General features: G+C 29.1%; 2 protein-coding genes across 2 annotated transcripts in view; one reads left to right on the top strand and one right to left on the bottom strand.

Annotated features, from left to right (window-relative positions):
* The window catches only part of LOC109594146 (cyclic nucleotide-gated channel rod photoreceptor subunit alpha), a 153,449-nt gene that overhangs the window by 32,597 nt on the left and 107,819 nt on the right, over window positions 1–13,033 (top strand). The gene's annotated exons all lie outside the window — the stretch shown is intronic.
* On the bottom strand, window positions 5,564–6,921 carry LOC109594145 (uncharacterized). The gene is made up of 5 exons (XM_020009335.2): window positions 6,835–6,921; window positions 6,615–6,783; window positions 6,360–6,560; window positions 6,192–6,303; window positions 5,564–5,834 (listed from the first exon to the last, which is right to left on the bottom strand). The coding sequence occupies exons 1-5, from the start codon at window positions 6,902–6,904 to the stop codon at window positions 5,604–5,606; spliced, it is 783 nt and encodes a 260-aa protein (XP_019864894.1). The 5' UTR covers window positions 6,905–6,921; the 3' UTR covers window positions 5,564–5,603.

Here is a 13,033-nt window from a genome sequence, read left to right as displayed (position 1 = left end):
AGTTTGTGTCACTGTCGCTTGAAGAGCAACAATTTGAGTTTGTTGTAGTTTGTTTAAGATTGTGTCCAAATTAAGTTATGTGATTTATTTACTTATTAAACGTTTATTTAAAAATTAAAATTGTAGTAGTAGAAGTAAATATTACTAAGAAATTAAACCAAAGGCAACTTCAAATTTATTTGGCAAAATGAGTAAGAAATTTTCTTCAAACATATAAAATGGAAAAGAAAAAGTTTTTTTAATAACCAGTAAGTAATTAATTTTACCTCTGGTTTCTATTATAGCTTGTACCCCACGTGGTGTACCTCCTATTAGATCATCTAGATGATTTTGATCCAAAGCGTCCCATAATTATGGAAGAAGTTGTTTCAGTTTTCTAACAGTATAAAGTATTTTAAAAAAAGTGGCTGTAGAAATTAGTTGTTAATTCTTAAACAGAATTAAAATAAAACTGAATATTTAAATATCGACTTTATTGTTTTCATTTTTACGTTTTTATTCAAAAATAATCAACGTACACATAAAATACATAAAATGTATGGTTAAATTAATAGTTTGTTGGAATTACGTTAATAAGCTCAACTTTTTTCGATCAGCTTATATGTATAAGTTATATGACACGGATTAAATTGGGTAACTAAGTTAATGAATCAAAGTCAGATTACTGAATGACTGTGTTATTGGAAATGTGGCAATTAACAGTGAAAAGTTACAGAGATTAATTTTGATTCAATTGAGCTAATCTTTTTGCATCCTAATGCGCGCTTTGGCCTGTAAAGGGTAATTTCTAATTAGAAATGAAAGCTCTTCTAATTTGCTGACAATCAGTGTTAAATGCAACGAATATGGAACGTTTGCATTTTAATTCAGGAAGTTACTTAATTAAGAGATGTTTTCATTATTTTTAAAGTCACCTTGCCCATTTGAACTCTAAGAGTAGCCTGTTAAATATAAATTAATTAAGGTTTAATTTGTATTTGTATTTTCTTAACAATTATTTTATAATACTACTAGTTAATGTAAAATATTGACTGTTTTATAATAGATAATCACTGATTTAATAAACATATAAAGTTTTATAAATCGTACAAATCGTGACTCGTTGTTAAAATATGTATTGATGAATTATTTTAAAATTACTAAGCTACTATTTCATTTTATATCTTGGCAATTAAAATTTAATTGTCAGTTAAACAATATATTGTCTCTAGGGTATTATAAATTAAAGTTATGACTTTTTCAAATTCAATTTTATCCTGAGTTGGATATTATTCGGATTTACTGCAATTTATCAAAACGTATTTTGTTTTAATCCTCCGAATTTTCCTCCATTTTAGTTTATTTTATAATATTAATAATAATAAATTTTGTAATTGTTTCCTTAAAATAAAAATTTAATGTTTAAACTGGAATTAACTGTCAGTTAATAATGTGAAGGCAAATAAATTTGAAAAATGTTAATTACCTTATTAATTTTAGACTTTGATATGACATATTTCCGCATTCGTTTCATGGAAACTAATTTAATTTTCATTGTTCCACATTTTCTCGTTTCCCCTTAATAACCAAATATTATTTAAACTAAAATTCCATTTAATCCAAATACAATGTGGCGAATTATTAGTTCAAGTGAACCTTAGTTAACAGGTGCGGATTATTAACAGAAACATTGAATTATAATGGGCATTTAAATCAAATACTTGACAATTACATACTTCCCGGTCTCTCCTCAACCCGTTTAATTAAAAACATATTAACCCATTTCCCTTTAGCACAAACGGATCTACATTCGATTCCGGCTCGGCTCTAATTGTGGTCACATTACCAAATATCTTAATTATAGTAACGAATTGATTATCGAAATTTCATAATTTGTTCAAATATTATTTTGCCAACGATAATTAAATGTTCAATTTGCTTTCTCTGGTTGTTGATAATTTGGATTATTTTTATTAATTGTTGTAATAACGGAATGTTTGTTTTGTTAATTAAAAAACTTTACATGTCGGTATCGTATAAAATCCGGAAAATTTGCCAAGTCCCCTATATCACTTTGGAACTAGCACCATTACAAGTAATCAAGGACAAAAGGCTTATGAAGTGTAGTTTTCGTACATAGTATATGAACCCCAAAGTAATATATCAACCCTTAGAACTATTAATGTCACCAAGTTTAAATTCATTAACTTCGCATATTCTTATCATACACCTATAACCCTGCTTATAATTAAAAAATGTCATTAATTATAATTATGATATTATAATATTAAAATTGGGTTTTGTTTTATATTTTAATTAATTATACTTTCTGATAATCAAAAAGTAATTAAATATTCATATTAGGCATTGTTTATTTATTAATTAAAATCAATAACACTCAGAGTAATTTTCATAAAAATGATTCGAGTTCTGTTTTATATTTTAATTAATTATAATTTCTGATAATAAAAAAGTAATTCAATATTCCTATTAGGCATTGTTTATTTATTAATTAAAATCAATAACACTCGAATCATTTTTATGAAAATTACTCAAATTAATTAATTTTTATAAAATATATTATGGTAAACACAGACAGACCAAAAAATAAATGAATGCTATAATTTCATCCATTAAAAATCAAAGTAAAAATAACAATGTACAACGAAATAAATATTATAAGTTTATTTAAAACTGAGTACTACAAATTCAACAACTGAATTAAATAACAGACTGTTTCAAAAAGTAGTCCGTGATAAAAGTTGAAAAACAAAACCGCACGAAACGTGATATTTTTCCAGTTTCAATAAATTATTTTAAAATTTAGTTGTATTCATTATGATTTAAAATAGTGGTTAATTTACGTAAAAATATACGGGCAAAACGTGATGAAGCAAAATATTTATTTAACTTAATGTGCGGTTTGTGCCATAATATTATATATAATTTCATGTTTATGCATCGACCATTTTCCGCTTTATCTGTTTTTAATAAAATATGAAGTGGTCTGCCATTGCACGAATTTGACTGATCATAAATTAATATTGTTCATGCAAAATAAATTATAGAAATATATGCGTAAACTGGCTGCCTGTGTACAACAGCAATGCCATAATGTCGGAAGTGTGTTGACACGTGGAAATTTCGTTTCAATTTACAGATTTCATTAAATATGACATTTTCATTTGGGATATGTTTCCCACAATTATTTGACTCGTATTTAATGTACGCGAATCGACCAGGTCTTCCCCGTCACGGAAATAACGTACAGAAATAGATCCTTGTTCCCCACAGTTTATATAATACCGGTAAAATGTTTCATGATTTTGATTGCTGGTTTAATAGAAGATTTTAGAATACTTGATATTTATCAGGCATATTTATAAAATAAAATACAGACTGTTTGTATTCTGTTTTTATATATAAATTGCTAAATTAAATATGTTCACATTGAATCTTTTCCGTTATTGATAATTTTTATACAGTCAAAAAATTAGAAATTATTGACACATTGAATGTTAAAAATTTGATTTAATTAATTTCCTGTTGTTTACCTAATTAATCACTTTTTTGAATCATAAATGATATTTGAAATAATGAAAATATTAAAATAATTTATTAAAAACGGAAAAGTAATATATATTTTATATGGCTGTGGGTGTTTCTGAACTCCCATCACGAACGACTCCTTAAAAAAATGATCCGTTTTATTGGCCGACAAAATGCAAGTGAAGTTATCTAACTCAGTTACCGAACTGAAAATACTCAATTTAAAGGTAATGGCCAAGACGGAATTTAGCATTGCGGTTAGAGTCAGAGTTCAAAGCTCGGATTGGACGGTTTAATTCAGTTAAATTGTCCATGAAAGAAAGGAAATATCTGTCTAAATGCTTCAATTGAAACTAGAAGAAAGCAATAATTCAAATTAAATAGATTACCATCAAATCTGGACTAAATTGAATAACGAAAACTTTCCTCATCCAACATTATTTTATCTCGTGCTCTTGTATAAATAGACGTTTCACTACGAAAATTACGTAGTTAGTTACATACAAATATTTAATGTTAGTTTCATATTCTTTGCCATAACGAATGGGTATATTTAACTCAATTAAATGTTTAATTTTGTGTCATAATTAGGATGGTTGGTTAGCGAAGCGGGACGTATTTTTATCAATTTACTTTGAAAAAAAGTTCTCATTAAACGCACACAAAAATTATATTGGTGCGTTCCACGAAAAGCCTCTTTCAGTCGTAGAGACGGAATGTTAAATTCTATAAAATGCGAAATCTCCAAAATCAAAGGGCTTACAAATTTGCCTACATACTTATTTTCCACATGCTACATAAAAGATATTGATTGCGGGGTTACTTATATAAAGACACGATTTAAATTGAATTTTTTTTTAAAAGATACTTTTGATCTCTTTCAAGGAAGGACAAAAGTAACCTAGTAATGTAATGCGGTAGGATGTTGCATAGTAGAAAAAAGCTACAATAGATTTGTAATAATAGGTCTTCAAAAAACTTCTGCACTGTAAATAAAAAATAAAGTATATTTTCTTAAATCCACAAGTTGAAAATAAAAATATTTCATACATATACTTACAGAGGTGGAAAAAAGTATGGAATATTTATTTACTTGTTATAAATGTTACTTAATGTTTTCCCTGCTCAAAATCTGAACAAATCTAATTTACTGTAAGATCCGTCCATTAATCACAATGAACATTATACTAAGAGGTTTTTACATTTTTTAATAAAAATCAATTTTCCATAATATTTTATTAATATTCATGAAATAAATGTTTGTCTTTTATGCTTTTTGTTCAGATGAAACGGACTAATACTTCCCAAAGGTGCTCAATAGGATTTAGATCGGCAGACTGAGGCGGCCATTCAAGCACAGTTAAATTTTTCATTAGGAACCACTTTTAATAACATTAGACGTGTGTTCGGGTTCACGATAAACACAAATTAGCTAATTTGTCACCACTAGAACACATATGGAAAATCCCAGAGGATAAGTTATTTCATACTTTTTTCCACCACTGTAAATGGGAAATAATTTCAGTAGACAGTGAAAAATAAAAAGTAACATAGGAAATTCAATAGATATTCTATTTGCCTTTTACATTTATTATATTGAATTTTCAGTAACGTTTTCAACCATTACTACCTCCCGTTATAGATGAAATGGAGGTGCAAAAAATCAAAGGCAAAACATGACAGAAAAAAAATCTTGGAATGTTGTAAATACAGTGTAACAGACACACAAGTATTCCATATTTAGTTGTGGAATCGAGTTACCACGAGATCAAACGACACAATAGCACGTCCCCTGAGGGCGTCTTCAGTTTCTGTTTGGGCACGTCAATAGGAATCGGCAATGAAAACGATGAATAATTCGAACGGCATTGAAGTTCGATACAATTGTAACAGTACGTAAATCGAACGGCCAGCCTTCTTTGTTTACATACTTAGCAAAATGATTTACTCGATGTTATGTTAGATGTTTGATATTCCATTCGTTTGTACTCGTGGTAATTATAATATTATTATATTACGGTGGAAAATAATAAAATTTCTACTATATATTGAGTATTTATTTCGTTTATTTTAAATTAATATGGAGGGAACAAAACGTCTATGATACAAGTTTTTACCATTTGCTTAATAATACCAACTCCAATTTCGTCGTTGATAAGAGCGTTCATCAATTCGACAATTAGTGGGCCTACGATGTCGAGGAAAATTTCAGGATTGTTGTTAATTATTTCAGGTACAGCTTCTGAAATTTTCTGCGAAATCTCCTTACTGTAATCTTCATCTCCAAATAGACCTGTTATCGAAAACTGTAACAAGAACAAGTCTAAATTTAAAATAAACTTAATTTGGCACAAGTAAATTATGTAGTTCAATTGGAGTGCTTCTGACATTTATATAATAAATACTGTTTCTGCTGCAAATTTATGGATCAAATCATTGACGGTGATCAGTGAACATGTGATGATGATGAAGTGGATTTAAATTCAATATTCGAACCGTCCTAATATACCTAACGAAAATAAGTCAATATTGCCAGGCATTTCTCTAAGTGTGATTACAGTGTAAACTCGGTTATATTATGGATTAGAGATTTGATGGGATTTATTGATGTATATTTTTTTAACCAATTCTGTATAAACTTTGATAAATCGTTGATAACTTACTATAAATTTTTCTATAGTAGCTGGAGCAGCCAGTTCTTTAACAACTACTACCATATCAGTGTCAATAACTCCTTTGACATGGCCAGTTATGTTTAAGTGCTCAATGCCAACTCTGGAAATACAAATATATTATAATAGAATTTTTTTAAGCTGTTGACACACACTTACAAAATACTTCCTTCACCCCAAATAGGCACTCCAAAAGCAGTCAAGTTAAGTCTATAATGTCCCAAGTTACTTAAATTGGCATTCAGCATGGTAAAATCAACAGTGTATGTAGGGGGAAGCAAATAGAGCTCCCCTTTGACGTTTGTCACAACAAAGTTTACAATGTTATCAGCAACACCATTTTCCAAAGTGGCAAAACCTCTGCAAATTTGAATTTTTAAATTTGTTTTAATTATCAATACGTCCAACTCTTACTTAACGTCTGTTAAGTTCAGGTTATCCAAATTCAAAGTGAAGTTTTCAATAATCAAAGGGTCAAAAGAAGGGAGACCTAGCTCTGGAATGCCTGTTGTTAAAGTTGTTCTTACACATTCAACAGTCTGGTTGATTTTATCCTCCAGAAATCGTAGATTTTTTAATACGGCTGTAACAGGAACAAATAATTATATTAGTTAGAAACTCTCAAAATACTTACACTGATCAATTTTTAACGAAATACTTGCGCCGAAAAGGCAAATGAATACAACGAATACCAGTTTACTCATTTTGATTTGAGTGAGCAACAGACTAATTTGTTTGACTGTGGTTAAGGTTTTATATATTTAATTGACTGATAAATCAAACGCTAAAAATACTTTTTAAGCAGTAAACACTTGAATTGAGAAGGGGTTTAAGATAATGTTATCTAATTTTTAATCAATGCACCTGACAAAATTATCCATGATGTTAAAGCATTGACAAAATTTTGAACAAATTTTAAAAAATTATTATATTGAAATTATTTTTACATCCATTTACTCTAGAAAATTCAACCCCAAAAGACGCTTACTGCAGATAGAAACAAACCTTCCTAACATTTTTAATGTGGCCGACACTAAATTGGACTCGTCTCGTAATAACAATTGTATCCAGAAAACAAGCAGTTTTAATTTTTTTTAAGACCATTGTAACCCTGGACCGCATCACCATTGCGGCCGTCTTGCGATTTTCTGTTCTGACGTTGGGCCCGGGTACCCGAGGGAATGCGAGATTACTTCAGCGTATCCTGGGCTTTAACTAAAGCGTTAGCATTACGTATGTACTACGACCCACTGTGTAACATCTTCTATTAAGACACGAGGTGCATGATACTTGGATTCAAATAGGCATCCATATGGCTTCAGAAATATCATTCGGGGCATTGCCTGATTACAAATCGAGATTTTATTCTCGACATCATGGCGAAAATCATGAAATATGTGCAGAATGTGTTCTTTATAACTTTATGCCAAGTACTTTTAACTTTGTATTATTGAATATATGAGAATATTCCTGCGGAATATTGTTATCGACGTCGATGGTAAATCATAATTTTATCTTTGTGGATGTGTCATTACAGATTAAAATTAAAGCAATAAAGAAAATGGGGTGGATAAATTTCATTTTAGGTTAGATGGCCCTGTAAATAAGAATTTTCATTATACACTTCTGTTTCCGGAAAGATTCAATGAATAATTAAACTCCTATTGGAGGACGATGTTTAAATTGAGTAAGAAAACTGATTATTATGAATAATTAATACGAGATAAGGATTTTTAGTACAATGGCGATTTTTCCCAAGTCAAGACTTAAAAGTTACCAAAGAAAGTTTAATCAAAATTACTAAAATATTAATATTATACTTCAACATCGTCTTTCGTCTTTCATATTTCCACTAAAAAATGCATTAAAGCATAAATTGAGGCAAATTATATTATTCATCAACATAAAATCGAAATGGGTGGAATATTTAAGAGAACGTGTTTAAGTTTTAGCCTTCTGTTTACTCTTGTCCCTCTGCGGATCTTCGGCCTAATAAAATAGTTGTTTTGTAGGTGCTAGTTAAATTTAAGTAATTAAATATAATAAAGGGCCTTCGTAGGGGTCTACAATTTGGTCATTAATTAAACAACAGTAACTGAATTTATGGTCCTCACTGGGCCAATAAAACACCCTTCGGACACATCTTCAGGCTAATTACATTTTTAGTGAAGTCAATAAAATTAGCCTAAATACTTCTGAGGATGAAGGAGGGTATTCAAATAGAAGTGATCAATTTACTTTTGCAACTTATTTTAGAGGTACGATAATATTTACTAAAACTTGCAAAGATTGTAGCTCACATTTATATACTGTACACCACTGTACACCTCCGTGCCTGCCTAAAATTTAAACTTTGCCCAAAGTAGAATGCCTTATGTTGGCGCAATTCAGTCGGGGAATTAACCATTAATTATTAGCGGGATGTTCTTGCCTAATATTCATCCTATCCCATTTCCTTTACAGCCAGCCCCACATTTGTGCTTATTTCTGTTGACTGTTGACTTCTCTTGAAGGCTAACTGCGGTTGCTAATTATAAATAAACTATTTTCACGTTTCCGAACTGAGCTGAAACTTGCACATATCTTCCTGCATATTTCAACACCTAAATTGTGTTCGAAAATCGGTTTCGGTTGTGCCGGGATGGGGCCAAAATGTCTCCCGGTAATTTAGAGCTTTATTCGTTACGCGCCCAATTAGCGCTTTAACTAAGAAAGCGCATATTCTCTTTACTGTTTATCTCTCGGCGCTCAACTTTGATATACAACATTCGGATTAGATTGTGAACGGATAAAGTTGTCGCACAGCAAACCACTTTAAGTCGCTAAGTCAATATTTATACGAGATGAAAGATTTCTATCGTGCAGCAACATGGTTTGATTACCAAAGTTACAGTTGAAACTGTGTCCATTTCTAAATGTTGAGCAGGTTTAAATTGATAGTCGGAAGTTTTAATGGGGATTAAAAAAGTGCTTCTGTTCTTGACTTGCTTCAGAACACGAGATAAACTCCTGATAAACAATTAATTGTGTCTCACTGGTAGATTTTTTTAGGTCATTGAAATACATTATTACAAGTCACAATTTTTAAAAGTCATATACAAGAGTGTTTCAAAGTTATATTATAGGTGGAGCATAAATACATAAACATTTCCTCCAGCCTCCAGTTAAATCAGGCAAATCAACAAAGTAAATGCTAAATGTCAATACATTATGTCCAATTGAGGATGTTACGATTCAATTCGGTGATTAGATACGATGTATGAACCCAGACAACCGATGTGTCAATGACTAATCAAATTATTCACAATCGTAGACCTTAAACTAACACACTAACTGCACTTCCATGAGATGAGATCAGATACGTTATCTGAGGCTTTCGATTATGACACATTTTTATTCAGTGGAAATATTACTTGTATTGTCCGTTAGTATCATTAAATTCATCAAGGACTTAGCGGTGGGCTAGTTTGTAATTAACTTGTGACAGTGAAGAGCATTATTTGTTTCTAAACCTCGAGGCTTCCAGACATATTAATAAAATTCAACGAAACTTTCCCGACGTGTTCCTCATCAGCACGATGCGAAGTGTTAATGGGAAAACAATTTAATTTTGTTATAAAATTCGCGGTGCATTTCTACGCAACCCGACGAAGCTTTCATAGGCGTCTCGTTGTCGGTAAGAGCAATATAATCCCCCAGAAGTTCTGGTACCACATACAAGTGATTTTCCACTCGATGTTCGATGAAGATTAACCTGTACTTAGTTCAAGTACATAAAATACTCCTCGAAATATATCTAAGGCAAGAGAAAATTGAATATCAAATGCAATCAAATTTTAAACTATACTTCAAACGCAGCCTGAGTTTGGATAATTAGCAGTTTAATTCATTTGTTAATTACTTGCCATATTGGGTATTCCGAGCTCCTTTGAAGTTCGTATAAAATTATAATCCAACTTATCATATCCGATCGTAGGAAACGGAACTCCCAACTTTCCAGATAACATGTGAAGTTTACAGAGAGAACAACATACGGCGCTCATTAAAATTTATCGAGTTTTAAACTACCTAAAATAATTTCGTATCGGGATTGCCCGTCGAAAAAACAAGAAACAATACAATCTAATATGGAGCACAAAGACATATTGTCGCAGTAAAATGGAAGCAGGACAATGTGCCCCCTAATGCAGTAGTGAAAAGAGCGGCAATATATATCATGTTCGACAACTGACCCCATGCAAGTCAATGAACATCCGACTGATGGTCCTGAGTATCAAATAGTCCGGTTATAACAGCCCACTAAAAGTATACAATGTCTTTCGATAACTTTTATTTTGTGTGTGACCAGTTTTCAAATCGATATTAACTTTATTAATCCAATTAAAAGTCTACCATAATAAATATATGAATCAAGTTTTCGACAATAATTTAAAATCAAACTAAAATTACCACATAATTATTATTACTACTTAATTCAAACCTTAAAATTGACATTCATTTTCATTTATATAATGATGTAATTAAAATTATTATTACTTAATTACTGTTCATTAAGTGAATGTGTTAAAGGAAAAATGGTTTAATGTATATTTTAATTAAAAGTCTATATATTTTTTAATGTTTTTATTTCAACCCCTGATTTTTATTAAATGTTTCGATATGCAATATAATGTAATTATTTAATATTAATATAATATTTATAATGTTATTATTTAATTATTATTATTTAAGTGAATGTATTAAACAAAAAATATTTTAATGTACAAACTTTTTGATTTTTATTCTATATACTTAATTCCTCCGTGTTAATTTATATTTTACATATCCAACCAAAAAATTAATTTTTATAAATGTTTTCATAAAGATTATTTAATTTTTTTAGATTAGTTTTAATTCTAATGTCACTTCTTTTATAAATATTTATGCCACAATTTGTTTAATTTATAACTAAATTTTATTAATCAATTATTATTTTAATATCACTTAATTTGTAATTAAAAAGAAAATGAAATAATATAAAATGTAACTTTCTAAACATTTTACAAATTTTAATGTTGTACAATAATCGTAATAGAACTAAATTTTGATCTGTTTTTTTATAAGATTCATTTATGATTTTAATATCATTTAATTTATTAGTTTAAAAGCATTATTAAACATATTTTAGATACAAATTAATTCTAAAATAAATAAATTGATGTTTCTAAACATTTTATAAATTTTAATGTTGAACAATAATTGTAATAGAAGAAAATTTTAATCAGTTTTTTATAAGATTCATTGATGATTCTTAAATTAAAATATGCAATGAATTAAGTAGATATTTTTTAGTATTGAAAGAAAATTAAAATTAATAAAATATTATATTATATATAACATTCCATATATATTATTTTATATTTTACATATCCAACTTCAATTATATTAATTTTTATAAATATTTTTATAAAAATTATTTAATATAAAATTATTTTGTATTTTTTAGATTAAATTTTAATTTTAATGTCACTTTATAATTATAAATTTAAAACCTTTTTTTAATATATTTATATTACAATTTACTCAATTTAAAACTAAATCTTATTAGAGTCAATTTTGATTTTAATATCATTTAAATTATAAGTTTAAAACCATTTTTTACCTTTCTAAAAATTTTACAAATTTTAATATTGTACAATAATTGTAACATTAGTTTAACAGCAATTTTTGGTGATGTATGTATGTAAATGTGCTTTAGATACAAATTAATTTGAAAATAAATATAATAGTGTAGAATTTCTAAACTTTTTACAAATTTTAATGTTGTACAATAATAGTAATAGAAGTAACTTTAAATGTTTCTTTATAAATTCTATTCTGTACGACAGTAAAATTTTACAAATTTTACTGTCGTACAGAAGTAGTAGTGTTAGTAGCGACTTTTATGTTGTTTTATTAGATTCAATTTTAATCATCAAATTTATTCATTTAAAAATTTTTTATTAAATGATTCTTTCTAAAAATTATTATAAATTTGAATGTGTATATACACAAAACATTTTAAAATAATTTATTTAATTAATTAATTTTGGTTAAAATGTGATCCTTTTCCACAAACTAAATGTTATTGAAATTTCCATCAGTCAGATGTGATTTTTCCCAAATAAAAAGCGAAATTTTATTGTAGCATCCGGCCATTATTCATCGCGAAAATTTAATTCCATTCCGCGGAACACTCACAGTGGAAAGACGTCGGCGACTGGCTCAAAAAGCAAAAAGCAAAAATCAAAAATAAATACGAGGAATTCCAAATTACCATCCGGTCTTACGAAATGATTTATTTTGTGTAGGAACGCGTTGGCGCCAGAGCTTATAATAGTGCGATTCCGTGAAAAACGGTTCCTTTACAAATTCTTGTTCGCAAATGCGCTTGCCAGACTCGTGCTCATGCCGCCTTTAATACGACAGACGCCGATTTACTGAACGTCAAAATTAATCAAATTGCAGTGGGACCGTTACCAGGGGCATTTAGGGCTTATCCCTTTATCACGTTACGTCTTTACTTGAATAGTTCAGTGCGCATTGCCATAATCTGAAACTGGGAACAATCGTTTTAGCGCCACAGCGGCTTGGTCACCGTATGACAATGACAACGTGAAGTGGACTTTGTGTGTCAGAAGCGATTTATGAAGTGGACAGCTTAATCGCAACATTTATTTCACCTGTTATCACTAACGAAACTGGCTGTTTTATTGTTGTTCGTTAAATTCACTCAGTTTACTACATTTTTACAAGTATGATAACAATTATTACTGTGGAATGGTATTAAAATATCAAAAATAGTGGATTGTTAC

Source organism: Aethina tumida, chromosome 4 (assembly GCF_024364675.1).
Source record: "Aethina tumida isolate Nest 87 chromosome 4, icAetTumi1.1, whole genome shotgun sequence".
Classification (NCBI taxonomy): Eukaryota; Metazoa; Arthropoda; class Insecta; order Coleoptera; family Nitidulidae; genus Aethina; species Aethina tumida.
Note: the sequence above shows the minus strand (reverse complement) of the source record. Positions and strands in the feature narration are given on the sequence as shown.

Coding starts and splice junctions, on each gene's coding strand:
- LOC109594145 (XM_020009335.2), bottom strand. CDS start 6,904: ATGAGTAAACTGGTATTCGTTGTATTCATTTGCCTTTTCGGCGCAAGT. Junction 6,561..6,614: donor CTGAACTTAACAGACGTTAA/GTAAGAGTTGGA, acceptor TCAAATTTGCAG/AGGTTTTGCCACTTTGGAAA. Junction 5,835..6,191: donor CTACTATAGAAAAATTTATA/GTAAGTTATCAA, acceptor TTCTTGTTACAG/TTTTCGATAACAGGTCTATT.